The sequence below is a fragment of the Drosophila albomicans genome, chromosome 3 (assembly GCF_009650485.2).
Source record: "Drosophila albomicans strain 15112-1751.03 chromosome 3, ASM965048v2, whole genome shotgun sequence".
Lineage (NCBI taxonomy): Eukaryota > Metazoa > Arthropoda > Insecta > Diptera > Drosophilidae > Drosophila > Drosophila albomicans.
This window is the reverse complement of record NC_047629.2, coordinates 39,297,581-39,324,711: the sequence shown is the minus strand read 5'-3', so window position 1 is coordinate 39,324,711 and position 27,131 is coordinate 39,297,581. Positions and strand designations below refer to the sequence as shown.

Below are 27,131 nucleotides of genomic sequence, written 5' to 3'. Positions count from 1 at the left end.
TCTCACGGTAAGAGCAGCTTTCAGTCATTTGCCGCGCTTCATACCGTGCGGTTGTCGTGTTTGCGTTTCGCGTGTCGCTTCGTTCTTTTATATTTGAAAGCTGCGGCGGTTGCTTTGCGCTGAGTTGTTTGTGCGTTTGTTTTGTGTGTGATATGCAAATGGAAATTGAAAAAGCCGCAACGAACGCAAATAAATTGGCAACAACAGCGCGGTGCATCTACTTAACGTGAACTCCACTCACCGTGACCAAAAAAAGGGTCCTCCATCCAACCCCGGCGATCGCGCAATCCTTTTCACGTTGGCGGCGCAGGCGTTGCCTCCGTCTCCGCCTCCATATCTGCCCCCGACACCAACACAACAGTTCCTTGGCTCGAGCTCAGCACAGCAGTAAAGTTAAAAGTAAGCGACCAGTTCGACAAGTTTTTTTTTTATTTTGTGTTGCCTTTGCATTTTTTATGCACACGCTTTTTGTGTGTGCTCCCTGTTCGTGTTCTTTATATTTCGTTTGCATACAAATGCAATGGCACACACACACGCCATAGTATTTCCTTTCCTTTCTATACGCTTGCAAGTGTGTGTGTGTTTGTGTCTGCTGCTCTTCAACTTCGTTTTGTTCTGGCGGTCATCAGTTGGCTGCAGCTTTTGCTGTTCTTATTCTTATTGTTGCTATAGCTTTTGCTGTATTTTAAGTTGCTCATACAAACACACAGACACACATAGATATTCGTTATAGGCTTTGCTTAAAGCTGGCCACCTTGATAAGCCGAAGTCGCAGTCGCTGTCGATCAAGTTCAATGCTGTTGCTGTTGTTGTTTTTTGGTTGCAATGCATTCATTCTCTCAACTTCCGCTATTCGCCCGCGGGTCAATAAACAATAATTACGTAGTTGTAGTTGTGTGTACTTGCTTAGCGTTAATAAGTCTTGGATTAAATGTGTGTTACGAAATAAAACGAATTACGAGCTTTAAAGGTTATGTCAAAATTTGAATGCAAAGCTTTGATATTAGAACTCTACCAAGCCAAGCTTTATTCCAAATGTTAATGATAATAGAAATAAAACTGCCAAGCATGAAAAATAGTATTAGTAGACTCGATTTCAAGTTTAACTATAAATTTATGCAGCTCCATTCCAAGTTTGAGAATAAAACAATAAACAATTGCAATATTTTTCACAGTTGTTGATAAACAAAAAAAATAATAATAAATAAATGTGTGTAATTTCATCCGTTCTATTAAGCGTGACAAATTGAAGACCACTTGCGAAAAAATTTATAATTTATTTATTTATAGTATATTTTAGCGTTTAACTTTTGTTTTGCTTTCTTATATCGTCCGACTCTAAATTATTTGCTTACTATAATGCACGGTCATAAAGGAAATGCTATAAGGCTGTGCAATATCCGCTGTGAATTCGAATTCTCATTCCAGTGTCATTCGTAATATTTGCATTTGCATTTGCATTTTGCACTGTTCTCGCAGTTTTTTTTTTTCTATATATTTTCTTTGCTTTTTTCCCGAGTTTCCAACAGATAACTGCAAGGGAGTGGAGGGGGAGAGAGGGAGATACTGGGGGCCTCTAGGGGGCCATTAGCGGGGTTTGTGGACTTGAACTGACTCAGACGCCAAAGAACTGAACTGAACTCAAGTGAGCTTGCCCCCAAAAAAAGAGAGAAATGTGACCAAGTAAAATACACTCACGATATGAGGGTGATTCAACTTTGGTAAACATTTCAATTCAACGAAATTATCATTATTAACATGGGCGAAGTAAATATTTAATTTACGGCGACAAGTGCATTTTGTCGTTAAAGATAAAATTTCTTGTTGATTGTTATTATAAATATTCTTTATATGGCACAATTGCCAATCCCCTTGCTCATTAGGCAATTGCAGTGGGCTGCATGAAAGCGAGTGACACCTTTTCTGCTTTTCAACACTCTTTTATTTTTTTTCAAGTCAAGAGCGTAGACTGAAAATACAAATTGTGGCTGTTCTTTCGGTCTGTCTTGTGGAGTCAGCTGCTTGGCTCTAATCGCTGACCAAGTCCAAATTTTCAACTATGCCGAAAGTCAACAACTCTTCTCGTATAGTAAAAAGTACTACGTGACGCTTAAACTTTTTTTTACATAGTTTTTGGATTTGGTAATCAAAAACCACTCACACTCACACTCACACACTCCCCTCCCCCCGCCTACTTCGCAAAGTGTGCCATATATGGGTAGTGGGTAAAGTATAAAAATACGAGTATTATATGGTTTGTTTGTTTGTTTGTCTGAACTGTCTGTTGTACAGAGTGCAGAGAATAGTATGCTTGAAGCTTATAGTTTATTATGCAGTGGAAATGTGCAGTGCACATTGTTTAAAACAATGGCGTTATACGATAATAGAAATTAAGCGGGTTGCATGTCAGCCAAGTTGCCTGAGAAAATGAAGTCACTCCAAAGACCCAAAAGACAAAAACAAACACAAACACAAACAGAAACACAAATAAAAAATAAAAAGCAAGCGAGAAAAGTTACGGCAAGTGCTAACTAACTAAAAATACTAACATCTATATAGATATATTCAGCATGCGAGTACTACATAATAACTCAGGGTGTCTGGGCCAGTGAATCTTACTCGTTCTCAAAATGCCACAGCCGCCATGTGAACAACTCACTGCATTAATCAAAGCCCATAAACAGTGAACTGAAAGGGCCGCAAAACCTCTCTCTCTCTCTCTCTCTCTTTCTATCTCTCTTTCCAAGTTCCATATAGTCAACCTACTATGGGTGTTAATGTTTTAGCTGTGTGGTTTTTTAGCCAAAACTCGCTTGAAAGTAACTCGACACAAAGTTGCTGCGACCATTTATGGTGTCAGTAAGGTACACTGCAGCAAATAATGGTCTTGATAATGATAATGATGCCTCGCTTTGGCTGGTTCGTGCACCAGAACGAAGCACCAAGAATCGAGTAGTGAGCAGTGAACAGCAAGCACAAAGAACGCCCTGAAAATGCTGCAATTTGGTTTTCTTGCCGGTTGTGTGCCCTGGAGTTGAGTTCGTTTGTTTCTTCGTTCTTTGCCATGGCCAAGAGCGCAGACTGTTTTTTGCTAGAAAGTGGCCAAAAAGGCAATTGAAGAATAACAACAACAACAACAACCACAACAAAAGTAAAGCATGTTGAGCAAAATGGCGCTGCACTCAATTTGGTAACTGACAGTCGGAGGCCAGAGGAACAGACACGACCCGATGACGACGACGACAACGACGTCGACGATCGTCCCCTTTCTGTCTGCAGTTGTCTCAACTTCTACTTCAGCTTATGGGTTTCTTTTCAACTTGCAAACGTGCAGCTGATCGAGTCAACTATGTTATAGACCAGTTCTCGCTCAGCTCTTTTCCATATGCTCGATTCTAAGTCGTTGCCGAACTGTGCCGCGTGTGGCAATTTCATGTCTTCGTTGCACGCACAATTGCCCCGCCAAACGAGCGCCATATGCACAGTGTGACAAGGCAACTACAGTGAAACTTCTCATAGGGAAACATTCCTTTATTAAACGGAACTTCCCTTCAGGTGCACACTTTTTGTGTGACGCTTACTTTAATATATTTTTACACACATATTTAACTTTTTGGGAGGACACCATTTTTTTTAATATTTACTATTATTCATCAATAATGTATAAAAATCCTGAGAATGTATAAACAAACTTTTAAAAGCACGTTAGAAAACAACATAAAAAATTCACTTTAATTGCCAAATGCCAACTTGTTAGTCATAATTTGCAATTTAAGACGTTAGTAAAGAAAATACATTTGTTTTTATAATAATGATGACTCACACAATTTTAAATAAAAATTATCTTCATGTTAAGAATTATCGTAGAAACCTATTGAACGACGAACACAATATCGACACCTTTTCCCCAATAGAGTTTTCACTGTACTTAGTGGAGGATTCAGTCATAGACTGTCTGCCATTTTGTTAATGCGGAAGCGGGTGTCTTGACCCTAAGTTCGTGCCAGATAAATTGCAAAGCACAAAAAGATATGGCAAAGTAGCGCGAGAACAGCTTAGCACTCGCATGTTTTCATTTTTTGGTGTATCAAAATCATCAATTATGGCAAAAATGTTCTAGCGCACGAAAGGTTTGCGTTGAATTATTATGATGAGGAATAATAATTGTTGTTGTTGAGATGCTATTTAAAATTAGAAATGAGCCGGAAACCGGTAACTCAACAGCATCCCTAGCTTCTGTAATTAATAAGCGAGAACTGCGAGCGTCTTCAATATATGATCGAAAGATCATCAACTATTTATAATGGCAACTAGGAACTCATTAGTATTTACCTGCAGCATTGTTACCTGTCAATTTGCATTGTGTGAAAAATCGAAAAGTCAAAATAAACAGCATTCAATTACAAGCTGAACCGAACTGAACGGAGGGAACGGAGCGAGAGAATACTTAATGAAGTTGTAAACGACCAAACAGCGCGACCTTGAACATTTTTGCGACAGCTCGCTGGGTAAATTTACCTTTTGAGCCCAAAAAAGACCTTAATGAAGTTTCTACGGACTCGGTTTACGTTCGTAGTTCACAACTCGCCGGGTTTATTTCCTCTTTTGTATTTTGTTGTTTCTGTATGTTCTCTGTTTGCTTCCCTGTCCTCGGCCTCGGCTTCGGGGGGCTTCAGTTGTGCCTGTCTTAGGTTTAGGCTAAGGGCTCAGGTAATACCCAGCAAAGAACAAGAAGAAGAAGACGAAGGCGGAGAAGGCATGTGAAAAGGCATCGAGCGATACACACAGTTGAATGATTAATTTCCTGTTTATGCGCACATTGTTCTGTGTTCTCTTCTCTGTTCAGTTTCAGGTTCAGGTTCAGTTTCAATACTTTTGGAAGGTTTCCCTCCTCCTACTGAATGAAGTGCGAGAGTTTTAAATACAAGTATGAGCGAAGATGCCAGTTAAGTTAAACTAAGCGAAGTTGCTGCTAGCGTGCTGTGCCGATATTAACGCAATTACAAGCCTAGCCAACTGATCAGATACTTGCGCACACACATGTGTATCTGTCAGATACATTATTGTGCCTGTTACACGTGTTACCATCATCCTTCTCCTCGTTCAACTGTTCATGTAAACTACACTCTTTCTCGCTCTCTCCCACTATCTCTCTGTCTCTTTGTGTGTTCGAGCTGACTACCTGACAGGTAGCTCAACTCAGTTTAGTTTAGCTGAGCTCTCCGCTTCGCTCAGTCTTACCGAACCTGTCGTCGTCGTCGCGTCTCATGCCTCCCAGATTCATCATTGTTTAGTTTCTGTGTGTTTTTTGTTCAGTGGGAAAGCATTGAATTCGTGAATAACGCTGAGAATGAAATAAAAAACCCCGAAAATAATATAGTATACAATAAATAAAACGTTAAAAGCGGCTACGACGTAATTTCCTGGAAATTTTTGCAATTGAATCGAAATTGATTTTCGGACATCATTGAGTGCGAGTGCGAGCTCGACTTCGAGTACTCGTTTCGTGCGTGTAATGAATGAACGAGAACCTGTATTTAAATGACGCGACTCATTTCCATACAGCTCCTCAGTGTGAAGTACTCCCCATCTAAGCCAAATGAGTTATATGGAGCAGTGCGACTCCCCTTACCAGTTTACACCACTTTGTGACGTGTTACAGTTAACATAAAAGCTGAAAAATAAAGCAAAACAGTTATCGAAACCAGAATATTGCGACATCAAAGTGGAGTTTGTGTGTGTGAGAATTTAAAGTGTGCCAATAAAAGCAAATTCTATTTAAATGGTAACGAATATTTGCAATATTTATGTCGGTTATGTCAGATAAGCTTAATATGTTAGTTGCCTCTTTCTTTCATTGTGGTGGCCTCGTTGATTGTTTTTGCTTCTATTGGTTTTGAATAGATTTGTTTGCTCAATTTCGAATGTGGCATGGGGTCATTTTGTGGCTAATGATTCCGATAATTGCCATTGTGCGAATGCCTGTCGAAGTCGAAGTCGATGCCGAAGCTCTGACGTCGCATAGCTTTGGAGATTTACATTGTTTGGTTTCATGATTATGACTGTCAGGTGGCAGTAAACCTTCCTTTGCCTCCCTTGCTGAGTTATGGCTGCAATTAGACGTAATATTTATGCAAATCATTGCTTGGCATTATAACTTGTGGCGAGTCATAGACGCGACTCAACTCAACTCAACTCGACTCGAACTTGAGGCCAAGCCGCAAACGAGATTTCTGCAACATCTCCTCCTGCCACTTGGAGAGGGTTGTGCGAAATGATTGAAACATAATTATTGGATTGCCAAGTGCTAGAGCTAGCTTAATGCTCTTGACCCACTGACAGGTGACAAAAGGACAGACAGAAGACAGACAGACAGAGACGTATCTTTCACGCTCGAATGGGGCACTTTATAACCGCAATTTGTTGAATATTATTATGAGCTGCAAAAAGTAATAAAAGCGAAACAGAATGTGGATATACGACGCAACGCTCTTTATAATCCGCCTTGATCTTTATATAGCTATAATGGCCAAAAAGAGCTTAATGCTTAATGCCATTTGCATTGCTTTAATTACACTCGCCAGTTGCAAGTGCGAAAAGTGTGCGACGTGTTGGCCCACAAAAAAAATGTGTTGAGAGATGATATCAAAACTGAAATGAAGCCACGGGCCAATTGTCAAATTGTTGCTAAATGCGAACATACGAAAGTGTCTATGTATTTGTGTTTTGTTGTGTTTGCCTATCAAACATGGCATTTGTAAATTGATGAAAATGAAATCGATGAAGCGTCAACGTCGCTCTCCCCAACTTCCCCTCTTTGCCTCGTTGTGGGGCGTGTCGGGGCTGAGATTTGCACCACTGGCCAACGTTTAATTACATTCGATTGAACAATCAATAAAAAGCAATCAGCGCGATACACTGCTCAAGTATTTCAGCTACACTTTCCAACCGTGTTTCGTATTTTGCATCTTGTATCTTGTAGCCGTAGCCGTAGCTGTAGCTGTTGTGTTATTAACAAGTGCAGTCGATATCGTTAGTCTTGGACTAAGCACTGCATTTTACATAATCTATCCGCTGCCAGTGGCGAGTTTAGATACACCTCTCATATATATGAGAGACCGAAACTGTGTCAAGCCGACTGTGAAATGTCTATTCACTTGCATCTGTATCTGATGGATTGACAAGCTTGCTTTGGTATCTGGTGCCTGGTGCCGGCTGCCGGCTTGGCTTGGCTTGGGTTGACTTGAGTTGGCAGTCCACGCATAGTCATAGCTCCGTATTATGCACTATTATGTTGAACTTGTTTCAGTTTCAGTTTTTCGTATTTGTTGTTTTTACTTTCGTTCATGTTTGCCGCGCTTGGCAGCAGCAGCAGCAAAATCAACAATAAACACGAGCAACAAACGTACAGAGAGAAACAAATAAACAACAATCTCATCTCTTGTTTTACTTTCCTTTCTTTCTTTCCAACTCAGCGACAATGCCAGTGTCGACTTTCAATTATAAACGCTAAATGCAGATACTAAAAGATAAAACCGAGCGTTATTTCCAACAAACTCTGCCTTACGGTAGCACTTTGCCATTTGTTCTGCTCTCGGTTGGAAGCTTCTTCTTCAAATTATAAATGTATCTGCTTTTTTTTTGGGGAGCTACAAAATATATCTGTCATTTGTGACCTTTGGCGAATAAGTTCAGGTTCAGTTTTAGTTTTAGTGAAGTTCAGGCCTCTCATACGTGTTTATTTTAATGTGGACTTTCGCTCCAAAAAGGTTAAGATAAATTCATGGAGCGGTTTCCCGGATACACACGCACACACAATTCATAGTTTTTAAATGGCAACGAGCTGTGAGTTTGTTATATATTTTACGACGGAGAAACATTCTATACATGGCAGTCGGCTTGGGTTGCCAGCTGGCTAATTAAATAGCTAAATTATGCATTTGTATCTATGATAAACTATCAACACCCTTTTATTTTTTTGCTGAAATCAAAGCAAAACATTTTTAAACACAGGTCACCATAAAAGTTTCTAATTAAATGGCAAATGATTTTTCCTAGAACTGGGCGCTGTTTTTTTTCCCAGAACAATTTTAACTTAAGGTTTATGGCCAGCAAAACTTTAAATTTTTTGCGCGCAAAACTTACAGTGCACAACCTTTAAGCAGAGTTGTAGTTGTTCCAGAAGTTCTTTGCTTTTCGGGTTGTGGTTACGCGCGGTTGCTTTTGGCGTTGGCGGTGCTGCTGTGAATAATGATGGTGGTCGAGTTGCTGATGGTGCTCATGGTGCTGATGGTGGTTGTGGTGGTGGTGGTGGCATGTCAGAACCTTTATCATGCGAGAAGTCGAGTCAGCAGCAAGTAGCAAGTAGCAAGTACAACAACGTTGTTGTTGTTTTTCTTGTCGCCGTTCAATTCGAGTGCACATTGAAAAGCAGTCGCGGTCATAATGACGTATGAAAGTAGTTGCTGCTGACTTTTGTGTTACCTGTTGTTGCGGTGGTACCTGTTAATAACCTGTAACTTGATGCAGATGCCGCCAACGGACTGTCGCCTAATTCGACATCGGTTCCAGACACTGACTTGCGCCCAAAGACAACAGCAAAACCCAAAGCCAAAGCCCAGCAACGGTCCAGCGACTCGCAGTCGAGACGGGGCCCTAAAATACATATGAGCGGCATTTCTCTTTGGGCTATCACAATCCCTATCTCTGATATCTGTATCTATATCTGCATCTTGCGTCGGTATCTGTAAGCTTGGCTTGCAAATCTTTACTGTGGCTGGCGCCAGCAAAAAGCAACGAGCGTCGAACGTCGCGTTTTGTTTGCAAAATTTTCAATAATAAACAGCCGACGTCCACTTTGGTTTTTGCCTTAATTTGCGTTAAGAGAGCGTCGACGTCAGCGTCGTAAAGATTTTTTTTGTTTTGCTCTTGCTGTTGCAAATGACGTGAAGTTTCATTTCGTTGTTTGCAGTCTTGAAAATTTGTTTCAGATTCAGAGAGTGAGAGGGTGTTGTTTGTGTTGTTGTTGTTGTTTTTGGCCTGTTTCGTGGTCAGCGTCTGGCAAAGGCAACGAACTCATGATAAAAATGCTGTTGACCGTTTTTTGTTGTTGTTGAGATGTCGATATTGCTGTGGTTACAGACATTTCGAGCTCAGCTCATTTATTTGTGCAAGCGTGCATAATTATTTTGTAAAATGTGCATTCCAAGTGATTGTGATAAGAGCTGTTATTTTTAGTATTTTTCGTTCGCCTTGTTGTGGTGTTTTTTCAAGGCACAGATAAAATATATGCCATCGTCACGATAAGATGTATTTTTTTGTGTTTTGTTTTGTTTGACAACAAAACGAGAGAAGAGAAGTGGAGAGGAGAAAGACAAAGGCAAATGCGGTGGCAAAGAAAAATAGTCATTAACAAAATGACACAACTCTTGGCTCTTGTTTAACCTTTGGGACAAGCCACATCATTGACTCACTCATCGAAATTGCCTTTTATTTTCTTATTTGTATAAACTACAACATTCATTGGCGCTCTTGACTTAATTAATATTATTTTAAAAGCTGTTTAAACATGCGTATAAATTGTATTTAGTATCATAATGAACAGGTGATGTTAACCCACAAATATAAATTCACAACATATACACAACGATATAAAGATACTGTCACATGATAAGAGCTGCACAAGCTTGACGAGCGAGGCATCTGCATGATGTAATGTTCTACCGGAATAATTGATTGTTACTGCGAAGCGTTCAGCAGAAGAAATAAATGTCAGACTCGCTTTCTCACAGAACAGAATGAACAAATAAAGCTGAATGTTGTGTATACGTGACTTAGTTAGTTAAGTAGAAAAGCTTCACTAGATTAAGTCGTTGGCATAAACTGTTCGAAGAAGTGGTGTAATTCCTAGCTGAGTTCTCTACATATCTATCCACTATTCTCTCTATTTGTCTGTCTTACTCTCTCGATCTGCAGATTATAGACAAGCCGTCAGCTTGTTTAATATGAATAGAGATAAGCAGCTACGACATACATATTATATATGAAAGCACATTAATGCTTGAAGAGCTTACAATAAGTGGTGTAATTCCTTGTTGAGTACTCCTCATATTCACTCCTTCATCTCTCTCGATCTGGAGATTATAGAAAAGTCGACAAAGCTCATTGAATATGAAGAGATAAACAGCTACGACATATTCTAAATTAAAAATACTTGAATGCACATTAAAGCACTGTAAGCTGTTAAGAATGAATAATAAAGCTTAATGACAAGTTCAGTTTGGCTGATAAATGAACAAAACAGATGTTTGCTTAATTTTCAAAGCACATGCAAGCTCAATGAACTATTTGGAGACTTGACTCTCGTGCTAACCCAACATATAACAATTAAGGCAATAATAATATGCTCTTCTGCCAGGCAGATCAAATGTTTATGGACTGCTATTATGGGAAATGGCAAAGACTAGACTAGAATCAACAAATTCTAATGGTTTCCTCCAGCAATTTAAAGCGCTGATGGGCTATACAAAATAAGCTGGAGCTTAACATGCTTCTTAAAAAGTATAAACAGACATTGCCATGATATATTTAAGTAAGTCAAGCGGAGTTCTTTGTTTAACGTTTTGTATTGAAACAGTTGTTGTTTACGACTTTTTGTTGTTTATGCGTCTGTCTGTTTCATATACTTATAACATAAGTATACTCTCTCGACTTTCTGACGGAGATATTAAACGCAGTCAACTGAAATTCAGTCCAGTGAAATTCGCAAAACAGAAGTTATTGCCACAATTTGTGTATTGTATAATAAAGTGAATCAACTACAAAATAAAGAAGAGAGAATGAAACAGAACTTAATGAAAGTCGGGCAGAGTGTCATAATCAGAGATTATTATGGCGACTAAATCCATTGTTGTAATGGGCCTTTAGAATTGCAGAGCTTTCACTTTCTCATAGCGAATGCAAAATTTTACTTTCGATAAACGGTTTTCAGAGATTTGTCTCATTGTGTTCTGCGTGTGTTCGCGGATTCCATTCGCATGCTAATCGTTGTCAACGTTGCTAAACAAACCCATGAAATCCATATATGAATCATTTCGTTTGAAAAATGTTAAAGCGGATATTTTTGAACTTTATTTTTTGGTGGTTTTCGTGTGAATGGAAGCCGGTTCAGCTTTGAACCCATCAATAAGTTTCCAACAAATCTGCGTCACCATTAACCTTCCCTTCTCTTCTCTCTTCTCTTTCTATCGCAGATCTAATCGATGAGCAGCAATCTGAAGAGCCGCAGCAGCGACGAGCAGCTAAGCAGTTTGCCCAGAAGTGTCAAACCCACGGCCACGCCCACCTATAAACACATATCCGGCGGCATGGCGACACTGCCACGCCCCGATACCTCCGATACAGGGAACGCACGAACTTGCGTCTACATTGGAGGCGCCACCGGAGTGAGCAATGCGGCCACCTTAGATAGAAGACAGCCACAGCGGATGTCCTGGCTGAATATGCGACGAGCCAAGGCCGATGCAGAGATGCCAGCGGTGACGCCATCGCCACAGACAACGCGCAGCTGCATCTCGACGGTGTCGAGTGTGGTGGAGAGCGGCGGCGGTCGGACGACGGCCACCTCGGGACGCATTAGCTCCAGTGGCATCGTGACGCTGAGTGGCAGCAACAACACGCTGACGGACATACAGGGCGACTATCATGAGCATCATCCCCATCATCATCATCATCATGACATGCACGATGGCGTCTCGAAGAACTATTCCTCCGTCTCTGTCTCTGCGTCAGCTTCGGCGTCCGCACATTCTGCACACAATATCACCACGGCCAGCAATGCGAAGCTGCTGCCCGCTGCGGAGGATGAGTCAAATCAACAGGTGAGTAGTCGACGACGAAGACGACTGTAACGGTAAAGATATACGATTATTTTTAGAAGCGTGAATCGCTGGCAATTTGCTTGTAATTTGCATTCATCTTTGTGAGGAATTTGCATTGGAACGTGATAGCTGAATAGTTATTATTATAGCCACGAGCAGCGGCAGCTAAGAGAGTTCCTTGAGAATATTCAAATTGAAAAACACAAATATATTTCCGGGTCTACATCATCTCTTAGATACTGTTTATCTCAGCTAACTATTATTATAGTTAAACTAGTGCTTGGCTTTATCTAATCTTAGCCAAACATCTGATATAAAGATGCGCTGCAACGCAAAACGATGCGAACTATCAATCTCGTTTAAAATATTCAAATTTGGAATTTTTGGTTCCGCAAACTTGAAAGTTTATCGACTGCCAAACGCGGAAAACTAACTGCTTATCACACACACTTTTCACACTGTTTCGTCTTTTTCGGATAGTCGTGAATGAATCAATTATTCACACTTAGTCAGACGGTCGTGGAGTGAGTGTACGTGACCCAAGAATATTTCTCATCGATCAATTGTGGCGCCTAACTAGTCTATGATCATTGCAATCGCTTTGATGGCTTCTACGTGAGATTGCTAGAGACGACTGCGTGTAATCTGTCCGGATGACCATTGATTTATTGCAGCCACTGTGCGCAACTTTTCCCATGAGATGCGTTAATTTTCGCGCTGTTTATTTGTTTCTAACTTCGTTTTGTTTGCTCATAACTTGCGGCGATGCGGCAAGGAGACAAACTAGTTTGGCTGCTGTCTGCATTCAAGTGTTGATCCATGGATTGCAACTTCAGGCCTTGACAAGCGGCGGGGAAAAAAATAGCACAACGCTTTGATGACATCTTTATTCAAAATTTAAAGTCGTTAGTCAAAAATCTGACTGACTCTTTGTTTTGACAACTGTCCAAAATAGTAGTAGTTGATTGTTGTTTAAGCCGTTTGTTCGTTCGTTTTAATGCGCCTGGTTTATAGGGTTGTCCATTCAACATCATAAAACAAGTTTCGGCATTAGTCTGACATTTATTTGGGTTAGTGAGGCACGGGCTTAGCTTGATTTGCTCCGCAACTAACATAAGACTGGGACTGACAGACTGACCATCATCATCATTGCTTTGCCACTCTTTCGGCCGGAGGGGCGCGTCGTTGTCTAGCGGCGATTCTACAATTTGCGCTAATTGCATTTGTTATTCAAGTTCTGTAATGAGTGCAGAGTGCACATTGAAAATATGCCAAACTACTGCTAATTGCTTTTAATTGGGTTTACCATTGGAGCACACGAATAGAGTGTCCTTAATTTCAAATTAGAAACGGTTAATTGAAATGGTCAGTATGGTTGTAAATCTTCAAATTCGTTTAATGAGAATGTTTACAGTTTTTCTTTTAATTAGTTGGATGATATATGCAAGGGAACAAACACATTAACAAGTGTGAGATATTTTGGTGTATTCTACACCAAAACATGTACAATGTAGAATTAGTATTGTTACGAAGCATACGCCTTTATACAAATCTTCAAAATATATTATTTGGCTTCACATCATGTTTTTTTTTTTATTATTATTCATTCATTTTAGTCATGCAATTCAGTCTTGTTTAATTCAACTTCAAAACTACAACGCGCTGTATAACAGATAAATAGCAAAGTTTCATTAGCACAGAACTCAACCTCCATTAACCAAGACTCTTGAAAGTATGCAATACTTTTTGGCAGCTAACTCATTCATATGCATAAAAGTGTTGCATATCCACAGGGGTAATGCCAATTGGTATGCGCACGCTTGTCGCCTAAGTCTTTTATTTACACATAGGAAAGTGGAGTGTTAACAAATAAACTGTGTAATTATAAAGCATTATGTTCTCAGCATGATTTTAATTAGTTGCAAGCGAAACCGAGTGCATTTGCTAAAAATACTTTTAAATAGTCGCAATCGCACCATAATTATTCACATGCGCATATGAATACGAACATTCATAGGCCGAGTGATTTGCAATTGCTTGCCACAATAACAACAGGCAGCCGCCCCGTCGCTTACTCAGCATGTTTCACCAAGTGTAAGACTGTTTGAGTATGTGTGTGAAGCGGGTGTAGTTACACACACACATACAGTGTACATACACTTGTATCAGTTACTTCATCTCTTATGCCTTTTCGTTTCCAATTCGCTGATTAACAAGTTCAACAAAACGAAAAAATGTGCAGCAGTAGCAACTACAACTCAACTCGTACTTTCGGTGCAAATTCGGCATCGCGGCATCGCCTCGTCAGTTGCACGTTTTGTGCGTTAACAGAGGCACAACCCAAAACCCAAAAAGAAAAAAAAAACAAAAATAAAAAACTAATTGTAATATTGGTCGACTTGCCGACTGCCTGACTCAACTGACTGATTTGATATGTAAGATTTGCTCTGCGGTGCGTTAGTTTGTTAAACGATGACGTCATTGCTCGCTCGCTCTCGTTGACGTTCGCTGCATTGATACAGCAAATCAAATGATCATTGAAACCGGCTTGGCACGGCTCGACTTGCGCGAGAGATACGAGATACAATATATACAATATCAGACTCTGCGGTTGTGGGAAGCAATATGATAATTGGCGGTTATTAGAATTGCATGGACGGACATGGGCTTTTGAAAGCTGCCTCCGCAGTGAAAGTGGCCAAGTTGCTCAAGCTTCAGTACTCAGTTGTTGTTTGGTGGCCAGTGGTCAGCAGAATTTCGATATGAGTGTGTGCACAGCACAAACAGACAGCAAGAGAATTTGAATTGAAATGGAGAGATACGACAATTGGGCAACGCGCTGCGCTACACTGCGCTACCGGGTTGGGTGTAACGGAGCACTTGGCTAGTTAGCGATATGGCCAGTTACTGCTATATGGCTTCATGATTCCAACTCCTTTCACTTGCCGCGCTGATTAGACGAGACGCACCAAAAAAAAAAAAACAGAAACAAAAATCGTAAAACAATAGCCATGTCACAAAAGCGACCGCAATGCTCGAGTGCTTACCAGATGCATCACTTACACTACAGACTTTACTTTACACTTTACAACACATCCAGCTAAGTAGCCAATGACAGCGATAGTGACATGCGACATCGAGACAAGTGACCAGAGATTGGAGACCAGAGACAAGCAACAAGCGACAGCGACATCGAGTGGAGACACAAAAGGGATTGTCCAAGCGAGCTTTGAATGTTCGTGTTCGTCTCTTATTCAATCTGTTGACAAAAGATTTCCAGGCACCTTTTGTGTGATCAGTTGTCAGCAGCCTCATTGTGGGCGCATTTTCACACTCCAATTTCATGTCCACACACAATTGACAGACGACGCATTAATAAAAACTCTATAAAAGTGTGCGCGTAATTGTTGTGCAGCACAGCCAAAAAAATCTCTGATTCTCTATAGATTCTACATAGCACCAGAAGAAAATGTCATTCGAAATCAATTGAATATACTCAGAAAATTAATGAAAGCCTTATTTATAGGCCACTCGATTCAAGCAGCTTTTACTTTTGCCGCCTCGTTGGGCCTTATATTATTAGCGCTTATTTTATTATTATTATTATTTTCGAATCAGGCAGAATTTCAACGGCCACTTTGTCCATTTGAAATGCCAAACACAGCGACAAACCTGCCACAAAAGTGTCCAAAAACGTATGAAAATAAAGCAATTATGAATGCTAAACGTAAAGCCAAAAAGTACAAAATTCTATACCACAAAATGCAGACACTACCTGACAGGCAGTCTCAAACGTGGTTGAGGCGAGTGATTGACGTCGAAGATACCCTGTAATAAAGTTATTAAATCAGGAACGGTCTCTAGCGATTTTTTAAAATTTATTGTAGAGGTTTGTAGCTGAATTTTTATAACTAAATCATAAAGTAATAATTCGTATTCTTGTAAGCAACTTGAGCACATCATTATGATTAGGGAAGACGCAAATATACCCTGCAATAATGCTGTTATATCAAGACATTCTTCTTAAATAGTTTAATGACTTTTTTGAAGTTTTTTTCTATAGTTAGTATGAAAGATTTTTAAATAAATATCTAAGTAAAGCACATGAAAGTGGTGTAAAGAAAGCGCTAAAAATTCCCTGTAATAATGCTGTCAAGTTAAGAATTTATTCTTAAATATTATAGCTTAACGATATTTTTGTAGTGTCTTCCTTTATTGAGTATGAAATGTTTTTGCAGAAGCTTCTAAACAAAGCAAAAATAAAATGGAAATACGAAAAATGCCCGTATTAATGCCTTTAAGTTAAGAACTTCATCTAAATACTTAGTGAAATTTGTTGTAGCGATTTTGCTAAATTTCTTAAAAGACTTTTTATAACTCCATAAATGTCCTATTATGTCTTTTGATTTAATATGAGCTAATCGCGCATACCCCACTCTTTTGTTATTGTAAAGTATTCAAGTTTATAGTGCGACGTAGCGCGCTCAATTAAAGCTTATCAAACGCACATTCAGCACTCGGGAAAGTCACGCTCTCCACAACGGAGCTTGGCCAATCCATCAATACTTGGGCCATTGGGTCGACGTTTCCGTTGCAAGATTCGATTATGGCCACGGTCGAGTCGAGTCGATTGCGAGCCAATAAAGAAACGATTTAACGATTTTATATTTAAATTCGTTGCGAGCTGAATGTAATGCCAAATATCAATCAGCCGTTGAGCTTCGTTTGTTGTTCTTGAGAACTGCGTCAATAAAATAATATTTTTATTTTCTATTAACGCGCACAGTCTCTGAGTTGATCTAAGTCGTCGAGACTGGCGTTGAATTTGGTCTGTTTCGTGTTTATTTTTTTTGTTGTTCTTGTTGTATTTTTTTTTATTGCGGCGCGCACACTGAGCGTCGTTAATTATGCGCCCAGAGACGCGAGCTTTGCGTTCTCGTTCTTGTTCTTGTTTCTCGCCTTGTTCAAGTTTGACTTCGGGCTTGAATTTGAGACGAGACAAGATGAGTTGCGCCAGTTGCGCTCGCATGCTTACATAATAATTATAAAAATTATGAGATTGTGTGTCTGTTGCCGCTGCGCTGTGCTTGCTTAGAACGTGTTAAAATGAAATTTAATTTAACTGTGAGAAGAAGCACAGCAACAGCCAAAGCAGCTAATAGACTAGTTTCTCTCTTGCCTTAGCCCACTTCCTGCTTGCCAGAAATAGTTAATTATGCCCACGACACGATGGGAATAACTGCGACAGTGTCTTAGAACTTTCAGTCGCAGTGTCAGCGTGGGTGTTTTTTCATTTTTATGAGTGAAACGCAGCGGAGATAAACTTGTTGATGGAACATCTAAGCAATCAAAACATATGCAAACGCACAAATAGCATTCTGTTGTGATGTATAAAGTCAGTCAGGCGTGCCTTATGGCGCCGATACATGCAGCTCCCACGAGGGGCGCTAACTAATGGCGAGCACTGTCCACCAAGGCACACGAACGCAAGTGTTAAACACGGCGCACGCTTAGCCGCACTTCGGCTGTCGGGCTTCGGTTTTCGGATTTCAGCTTCGGCTGGGCGCTGACTTTGCGCAGCGACTGTGCAGCGCGATAGAAAGCCACGCTTTAGAGGCTCGCGGCCGCCCAGCTCAGCGTCAGTTCTGCATTAATGAGAGAGCAGTTCGGTTCGGTTTGCGGTTCATGCTCACGCTCGCGCTCGCCAACACAACGCCAACAACCAAAACCACGCTACGTGTGGTCGCCCCCAGTGTGTGTGTGTCGTCTCCTCCAATTTCCTCTCCCCCATCTCCGTCCGTTCCCCCCCTCTGCAATTTCCAACTTGAAGTGAGTGAGTGAGACGTCGCAAATGAAAAGTCAGCAGCGACTGTTTTCAGTCTGTGCTGTGTTGTGTTGTGATGTATAGAAGAAAAGCCCATAAATCGTCGGCAGCCACCGCGCTCATTAATGGAAAAACTCGTTTCGGTGTCTCATTCGATTTTCCAATCATAATTCGGTCTGCGCTTTGCAATTTTCAGTCGACGCTGCTCAGTTGATGAGTGGCGATCGCTTCGCTTTGCCTCGCTCCGCTCCGCTCCGTTCCGCGTAACCAATGCAATTTCCGAGTGAATGCGAATCATCGCAGTAGAGCGGATGTGCAAATGTGTGAATGCGAAACGTCGTTGCATTACGCATACGCCGCGTATGTCGTCGCTTAGTTTGTTGTTGTCTTCTACTTTTCCGTGTAAAGCATATTGCAAGCAAATCTAATGACAGTTTGCCGCTTCGCAAACTTCGATTTCGTCTTTGCGGGCTTTGTTTACGGAACCAGCACGCTTCGATGTCTCTCTGTTTTTCTATGTATTTGATATACGATGCGATTGACGTTCGGTTCGGTTGGGCAAAATGAAAAAAGACATTCAATAAGCGGTTCAGGGCTAAGCAATGAAGGTGTTGCCAATTAATATTTAAAGCGACGTCGTCGTAACGTGATAACTTGTTCCATATGCATACATATGATATTATATAGTTATATCCCTCTCTACACTCATCTTTTTGGCATTGCCTTTTCTGCTTCTTAGTAGTTTATTTATTTTTTTATTATTGTTTTGCTGTTTTTGTTTGGCTGACACCAAAAAAATGATACTATATCCGCGTACCAGCTTAAATTGAAATGTTAAATGTCGACGCTAAAAATTTGTATGATTTTTGGGCGACTTATAAAATGAAAACAAAAACTGATAAACTCGTTATGAACCGCATTGTAATCAATTGCAACGAAACGAGCTATGTAAATCGCGATTTGCACATTAATTGCATCGATAAACTGCAATTAAATTTCAAGTTTAATTTGACATTTTCTAGTTTGGCGCGCATCTTAAATTAAATTCAATTTTAATTGCGAAAAAGAAACCCACGTCCAACATTTTGTATGCAACAAATATCAAATGCAAGAAAATGACAAATTCTTTTGTACCTACAAACAATATAAAATCTGTCCAAAGATGGAAATACCAACCACAAAATATCTAGCCGATTATCTATACGTTGTGCATGAGGATGTGCCCTTCCGATATTATCGCAAAGTAAGTTGAGTGCAAAATCAAAATTAAGAAGTACTAAACAAGTAAACAAGCTAAAGTCGAGTGTGCTGGACGGTGAGATACCCGCTTATCAATTTAAATACAAGCAAAACACTGCAGTATTATTAATAAATTATTCCGAAAAAATACAACAATTTACCGAAAGCTATGTATATTTGGTATACTTATTTACAATTATATTCGAAGTAGAGTACAAATTATACCAGGTTGTCAAACAAAGCAATTAAGACCCAACCGGAAAGATACAAAAATATATCGAAGACTATATTTGGTTTATCAATACACTATTATGTTTACCGAAAAATACTTAAATATAAAAATACTAAATTTAGTAGCAGCTGTCTGAGCAGTTCTGATCAAGAATATATATTCATTATGGGGTCGGAGAAGACTCTTCCTTCCTAATAATACCCTTGTATAGGTAGCGGTTTTAAAAATGCATTTTATAAATCGTGTTGATAATTGCCATGGCTTTATGCTTGGTCGGTTGGGGGTGGGAAGAGGAAGGAGGGGAAAGGGTTATGCATGATATGCCACATGATATGGCTATAATAGTGCAAGAGAGTGTTGAGTACTTGTAATAGTCTGAGGTTTTGGGGTGTTTAGCATTTGTGTTTAGCTTTTTTGTTTACATTTTCACTGTGCGGTTTTGCGCTTTATTAACTGCGTTTACTTTGGAGTCACGTTGGATGTCCGTCCGTCGGGCTGTCCGTTCGTCCGGATAACTGAGCGTCACTGAATGAATTTCACTTAAAAGCGCTTCTCTGCCAAGCGATTTTATGCTCAAGTAGTATTTTTGCTGTAGCTGTTGTTTGTTGTTGCTGTAATTTTTGCTTCGAGCTGTTAAGTTTTTTATTTTCTTTTATTTTTGCCTTTTCGGTTTTTGAAAGTATTTACAGCTGTTTGCTGTTCGTTGCTGTAGTTGTTGCTGTTTTTGCCCCGCATCTAATGGGCTTATGCGGTACATTTCGCAGGCGTCGTCGACGTCTTCGTCGTCGGCATTTTTGGCCTCTCTTCACAGACCTTTTATAATGGGGCGCTACTTTCTTTTGCTGCTCATTACGCGATAAATAAATACGTACGACACACAAATAAGAACACCAAAGGGAATGCGTTTGTAAAACAAATAAACTTAAACGAAAAAAGCAAATTGTTAACTTAAAATAAATACAAGAAAAATGATTACACAAGTCGAAAGCGGAAATGACGGCAGCGATAATGACTTTTTGTTGTGGGTGGCTTTTGCCGGCGGATGCAGCACCTTCCCCCTCCCTCCCCGCTCGTTTCTTTCTTTTCCTCTCTATCAATATTTAGCTAATGTCAACCTATGTTTTTCTCTTTTATTTTACAGACAAAATGCTCGGTGTTTCGCGGCCTTGTGCTCTGCATTTGCCTGAACGTCAGCTATGCGAATGTGGTGCGATTCCCACGTGAACTGGACAGGTATGGATCGGCTTACCTGCTGCCGTACATGGTTCTGCTGTTTCTAGTCGGTCTGCCCATGCTGCTGCTCGAGATATCTGTCGGCCAGTTTCTGGGCCAAGGGGCGGCGCACACCTGGCGCGCCTCGCCCATATTCAAAGGTAAGCAACAGGTCTCAGAGTTTGCTCGCTCTCTTTGCATGTCTGTTGCACATGGCAACAAGTGGTCACATTTTGGGGGCTGTTGCAGCTGCAGAGAGCAGAAATCAACCCTTGGCGTCAAAAGCTGTGCACTCAATCAGGACTAAAGCTTTCCCGAAAGCTGCAATTTTGCGTTGCACTTCCGTTGTTATAATTCTCAAGTTGCAATTCCGCCAAGTGCAGAATATATACGGGAAACATTTGTCCTTAGATTGGGGGCGGTCGTGCATTTCGCAGCAACGACGGTTGGACACATCCCGTCTACCCAAATCTGAAATTGTGTCCGTTGGATGGCAGTGCTGCAAGAAGTTCACAAACAACAAACAAAACAACTTTGGGCCAAACTCTGAAGCAAGTGCGCATGCAAATTATGCAGAAATTATATAAATTGCACAAGAGCAAAACAACTATATATACATAACAACAACAAATAACAAACAAAACAAATGAAAAAGCAAAAAAATGCAACAACAACAAAAGTCTAAAACAAGAATTCACGAAACGCGCAATGATAAACAAAGACAACAAAAACAAATGACGAGAGGAATTGCAAAAATCTCTCGCTCTCTACTATCAGACCAAAAATATATCAATGCAACAAAAAAACATATAAAAGACATAAAGAAAATACACAAAAAACGACTAATTTAAATGTGACTTAGTAGGTAATGATCATCATCGTGTAAAATCAGGACAGAAGCGAAAAACCTCTGAACTCAAAAAAAATCTCCCAAAAAAAATATTAAAAAACTTCAAAATGCATTGGTGTGTGTGTCCCGTTCGTGAAATCGCTGACGCGCCATTCTGGCCATCAAATCGTAAGGGGGCGCCCCCCCCAAGGGCCGGCTGGGAAGAGAGAGGAGCGGAGAGAGAGCTCGGGCCGGGCTCTTTGGGCTCTCCTCTGGCAAACGCAACCGACCGAGACCAATGAATGCAGACCGGGGGCAAGGAAGCAATGAATTGGATTTGGATGGTTACAACCCACACAACCACAACACACATATAAATGTCAAATGTCCAGCTCGCCTTTCGGGGACACTTCTTCGGCTTGTGGCTGGTGCGGCGCGTCCACAAAAAAAACCCATAGAGACGTTTAATGGCAAATTCTAAATGAACAAACAAAAAGTATAAACCAAAATGCAAAAGCAAACAAAAATGATACAAAAATTGTAACGAGAAAACAAAAGCAATTCAAAAGCAACAAGCAAAAAATATGAGCAATATGAGCAAACATACTTAATAATGGCAAAAAGCAAAAATGAAAAAGAAAAACAACTGCAAATTACGACACAACACCTTCGAAAAGACCTCAGTATAATACACATAATGCTGGGTGCTGCTAAGGAATGCCCTGGCTGTATCGCCCCTTTTTTTCTCGTATTGCAATTTGCAATCGCATTGCTCACATTTTTGCATTTGGAAATCTATTCAAAAGTTTCAGCAAGTGCAGGCAAAATGCAATACCACAAATTTCTTAATTCCCACAAACTTGAACTCAATTAGCAATAGTTGTTACAATCAATTATATCGTTTATTTCGAGATCGCTTGATTCATTTACTCAAAATTTTGTTACCCACCGGTTAGTTGCTAATTAAACACTTTCCAGTTAGCTCTGATTAGCAACGTGAAATCAATTTCGACGAAAGTAGAGAGTTTTTTATAAAAGCGTTAAAACGTCTTTTTAAATTTATAATCGTATTCATATTTGCAATTAATTTCATCTTGCCTTAGGCATTACTATTTTTATTGAAAACGAAAAAAACTTAGCTACTGACATTTATTTTTTTTTGTCTATAAAAATTTATTGTCAGGATGAAAATGAAACTGATAGTGAAAAAACTATAATGTTAATGTATTGACAGCTTTTAGTATTAATTCTGCTAACTATCGAATTTAAATTCAATACTAGCAACATTAAAATAAAAAAAGAATGAAAATAGCTTCTGAATGTCTTTTAGCGATCATTAAAGTTGCGTTTTGGCTTTTGCAAACTATAGAATGAATGAATCAAATTCATTGATGGAGTTTATTGGCACAGTTTGTTCAGTAGCTGAGAACTTTTTCGCACATTATCAGCCGGTTGCTTTATCTCTAGTTAATACTTTATAAACACATAAATCGAACGAAAATAGAAAAGAATGAGGATAGAAAGTCAAAGAATAATTTAGTTGTTACATATAACTATTTTTTCTTAAAACGATCATATTTTTTAATCTATATAAATTTGTATTATTGAAATGGAATTCTATAATTTTATAAATATTTATAATTACAATTTTATATAGTTTTATAAATATTATCACTTTAAGAAAAATCTGATATGTGTAACTACAAAATTATTATTTCACTTTTATCAATTTAAATTCAATCGATCAATTTTATAAGTCTGTACAAGATTGTATTATTGAAATTGATTTTATAAATCTGTATAAAAGTATATAATGCAAATTTGAATCGTTTGATATTTGTTTGTTATAAATAAGAATTTATTATTGTAGAAGAGTTGGCTATCTCTGTGGAACATGCTATTTAAACAATCATAAATTCTTGAAATATATTAACCTATTTAAATGATAATTTCTTTTCAATTTAGGCGCCTGCATAATCAGTCGCTTTGCATCGTGGGTGTCGGCCATCTGGGTGTCGCTGCAGGCAGTGTTGGCCCTGGCCTATATTGGGATGTTTGCCTCGAACACAATTCCGTTTCGCGAGTGTGTGGGCAATCTGAAACTGCAAATGGTAAGTAGTTGTGGCTTAAATAGTAATGTTCAGCAATGCAATATTTATTTATTGACATTTTGCAGACGGGCTACTCGTTGACCAACAACAGTGGACAGGAGTGCTTGGAGCAGACATTTCTGACTCCCTTTTGGCGTAATCCACTCTACTTTGGCCTGCTGGCAGCTGGTCTCATTGGCCTCTGGATAATCGTCATGTTGTGGTAAGTATGAGTAACTTTTATAGAATGAATCCAAGTTAATACTTTACTCTTTTGCAGCACACACAATGGCAAGATTCTGCGGCGCAGTCTCTTCGTCTATGGCTTGGCTGGCTTGGCGCTGCTCTGCATCCTTACCGGCTGGGAGGTGCGCAACTCATTCTCTCGCCACTACTTTCCACAATTGTGGAAATACGAGAGCAGCCTGCTCGCCGAGAGCAACATCTGGTTCAATGCCTTGACCCAGGTGCTGTACTCGGTGAACTGCGGCTTTGGCGCTATGCCAATGCTGACGGGCAAGTTCCTCTACAAGGGTGACGCAGCACGCACCTCGGTTGTGTATCTGTGCTTCAATCTGCTGATCAATGCTATTGCCGTCACACTGTTCATGGTGCAGTTTGATTTCTCCGCCAATGGCTATACGATTATGGATGAACTGAAGCCCTTAACTGCCATCTACGATCGTGTTTTGTACGGTTCGCAGTCGGAGGGAGACCTCTTGCGTCATTTGGTACCTTCGCTCATCTATGCATTGATCATACTCTCCGCGCTCGTCTCCATCACCGTGGCTGTCTACACCTCAACACGCCTTGTGCCTCGTCGGCCCAACTATGTCATCTGCCTAATAGCTTTGGTTGTAGCTGTCATGTCCTTTGCAGCACCGAAGTTCCTGATTGCCCGCGTGCTCGACTCGCGGATGGTGGGCACCTTGGCCATCACGGCTCTCGTGTTTGAGCTGATTGCGATCACTTGGATCTATGGCGCCAAGAACATCTACACGGATCTGGAGTTCTCCATTGGCAGGCCCATTTTCCGTGGCTGGATGTGGATGTGGTGCAGTTGTCCCGCCATACTTACGGGGATACTCGTCTGGTGGTGTGCGGATGACGATACGGATGATCTGCTGGCTGGATACTTGCCACGCTGGGCACCCATACTCTTTGCATTAGCTGTGATACTCATCATCGCTTGTGTGCAGATCTTCCGGCAGGTGGAGTACAATTTCTTTGGCATGATCTGCGAGGCATCGAAACCGGCCAAGGAATGGGGACCAGCTGATCCGTTGGCACGTCACTCCTGGAAACAATGGCGTTCAGTTTGTCAGGATACAGGACGGCGTGACTTTACGCTGCGTCGTCGCGGCACTCGCGATTACACACACTCCATCAAGAAGGGACAGTATTCAAGTGCACAGAAGTTTGGCGCCAATGGACAGGTGGCGCATCCGCATCAGACACACTGGAAATCGTCGACGCCGGGCAACAGTTCGCCCAACTACAGCGGGTCGATGTTTGGCGACTCGGCCATTGAGGAGGACATCAGCGTGGACAAGTTTCCGGGCATCACGCAGCAGCAGTATGTGCCATTCCAGGCCAGCGATGGCAAGCCGCTTCGGTACTCGCAGCGTGCCCGCCAGACGGCCCAACCGCAAACGCTGACCCGCCTGCCGCCGGGGCCAACGACTGTGGAGAAGCATCGCGAGGTGGTGTACATCAGACGCCTCTCGGATGGCGGCAGTGGCACGCATGCCACACGCATCGAGATTTCGCCTTCTAATGAGTCCATTACCTACGGCAATGGTAAGGCGAATAGCAATGCGGCCATGTCACGCAATCCCTTGGGTCGCTCTACGGGTTGCTTGGCTCCAGCGCCAGCGTTGCATGCGGCTGGCAATCACATCAAGCGTTCGGCCAGCTCGGTGGTCAATGTGAACACGCATAAGCTACCTCCGCCCACGTCTGCGGCTGCGGGCGATCACATCTGCTGGCGCAAGTTCAACGTCAATCCGGAGGAGTATTCGACGGAGTTGTAAACAAACCATCAACTGTGTGGCCAGGCCTCAATCGCAAAACGCAAACGAAGCATTCACATTCAATAAGACTTGTTGCATCCAAAATAAAGAAATATGTATCTGAATCTGCATTGAACTGCAAGCAGATTTATCTTTAAGTTACGAATTACGTTACGAACTATGCCCATATGCAAAGTGTATCTTCTAGTTTTGATCTGTACATATGAATATATAGAGAGAAAGAGCATTACTTTAAATAGTTACTTAATCCTCCTAGTAAACTAAGCAAATTTTTGATAAACTTATACTATGTAAAATTCTGTTGTCATTCATTGTCTTGTAATCTTCTCCCCTTTTTTGGGTAGCCACAACTACAATACGAATAAGAAGTGTGATCCTCAGAGCATCGCAAATACTAGTTAAGTCCTATGTTTAATGTGTGTGCCTGTCATTGTCTGTATGTAACTGTGTCTGTATGTTGACTATGTATCCTGAGTGCCTGTGAAACCATAATCGTAAATTAACCATTTAAATATGTGTATGAAGTATGTTTTAGTTTGACTTTGTCCTAATATATATATTCTGTGTAGTTAGTCGACGACGCTACGGCGCGTCTAAATTGTTAAGCCAACTGCACACAACGATTACGAAAACGATCTTATGTAATAAAACATACAATTAGTAAATTATAAACATTATGCGTTTTATTTTGGAACTTAACTTGATTTTTGCTTTGATGCACATTATTCGAAAGATAAAATTAGTAAATTATATATATTAAACTTAGCTAGATTTTTGAATTGGTTCACAATATTAAATATCTAATTTGCATTTAAGGTCAGTACGACTAATAATTAAAACAGTTAAATTTTTGATGTGATATATTACATACATATAATCTTTGAATTTCTTTCTTATACTTTAAATGTTTATGTTATACAACAATATTTAATTGCTGTTTTGTATTAGCTGTGTTATCATTATCCTATCAGTAAAATACAAAATATTTATTTATATAATTAAGTAATAATATAAATTTACTGACTTAATTTTAGGGTAGAGTAGCGCTCACTACATATGGATAATTCTGTTGGGAAAATTTCGTGTGCGCCAATATCTTAAGTGGAATCAAGTAAGAATCCTACAGTCGAGTGTGCTCGACTGTTGGATACGCGCTACCCATTTGAAATATCCAATATTGTTCTTAAAATATACCAAACAAAAATACTAAAATATTATATAATGAAGATATATTTGGTATTTCGTTGAAGTATTACGTTTGAAATACACAATAGTGGTCAAAATATACCAGATTGGCATTTCAAAAATGAACGAATTTGTATGGAAACTAAAAAATTAACGAAAAAATATATTTCATCGTAAAACAGAAAAAGTTCTTAAAATCAGTCTTAGCTCTAATTAAAGTATTAAGCCAGATTCAAAAGAATACCCTTTACTTATTTTTTAAGTTTTTTTCAGATTATGTTTTTTTACTGTAAATAGATAGTATAGCACGCGACAAATTCCGCCAGATAATTACCCATATGTATGCATGTAGGTCTTTGGTAATAGTTAAAAATATATTATACATTAAATAAGATAATTTAAATGTGAGTTTTAATTTACATTAATTTAAAATAGGTCGTCTTACAATTTTTTACAACATTGAGTAACTAAAGCAAATTTTGTATAAAATTCGATTTACTTTGCAGTATTAACAAACTAAAATATTAAATTTTTCGTTTTAACAGCTATTAATCGTAGCATTGTATTCTAAATATAATAAGTAATTTTATTAATTTGAGAAAATGACT

The 27,131-nt window shown here is 39.9% G+C and overlaps 1 protein-coding gene across 3 annotated transcripts; it reads left to right on the top strand.

Annotated features, from left to right (window-relative positions):
* The first annotated feature begins 29 nt into the window (after positions 1-29).
* LOC117572096 (sodium- and chloride-dependent neutral and basic amino acid transporter B(0+)) lies at positions 30-25,634 on the top strand. 3 transcript variants are annotated; one of them, XM_034254701.2, is made up of 6 exons: positions 30-399; positions 11,253-11,879; positions 20,316-20,547; positions 23,181-23,326; positions 23,392-23,528; positions 23,586-25,634. In XM_034254701.2, exons 2-6 carry the CDS (start codon positions 11,262-11,264, stop codon positions 25,336-25,338), a joined length of 2,886 nt encoding a protein of 961 aa, XP_034110592.1. In that variant the 5' UTR covers positions 30-399; positions 11,253-11,261; the 3' UTR covers positions 25,339-25,634. The 3 variants fall into 3 exon arrangements, with proteins under 3 accessions (XP_034110592.1, XP_051861181.1, XP_034110593.1); XM_052005221.1 differs by lacking the exons at positions 30-399; positions 11,253-11,879 and adding exons at positions 17,537-17,708; positions 18,866-18,946; XM_034254702.2 differs by lacking the exons at positions 30-399; positions 11,253-11,879 and adding exons at positions 17,580-17,708; positions 18,726-18,946.
* Positions 25,635-27,131: the final 1,497 nt, after the last annotated feature.

Coding starts and splice junctions, on each gene's coding strand:
- LOC117572096 (XM_034254701.2), top strand. CDS start 11,262: ATGAGCAGCAATCTGAAGAGCCGCAGCAGCGACGAGCAGCTAAGCAGT. Junction 20,548..23,180: donor CGCCTCGCCCATATTCAAAG/GTAAGCAACAGG, acceptor TTTTCAATTTAG/GCGCCTGCATAATCAGTCGC. Junction 23,529..23,585: donor TGGATAATCGTCATGTTGTG/GTAAGTATGAGT, acceptor ACTCTTTTGCAG/CACACACAATGGCAAGATTC.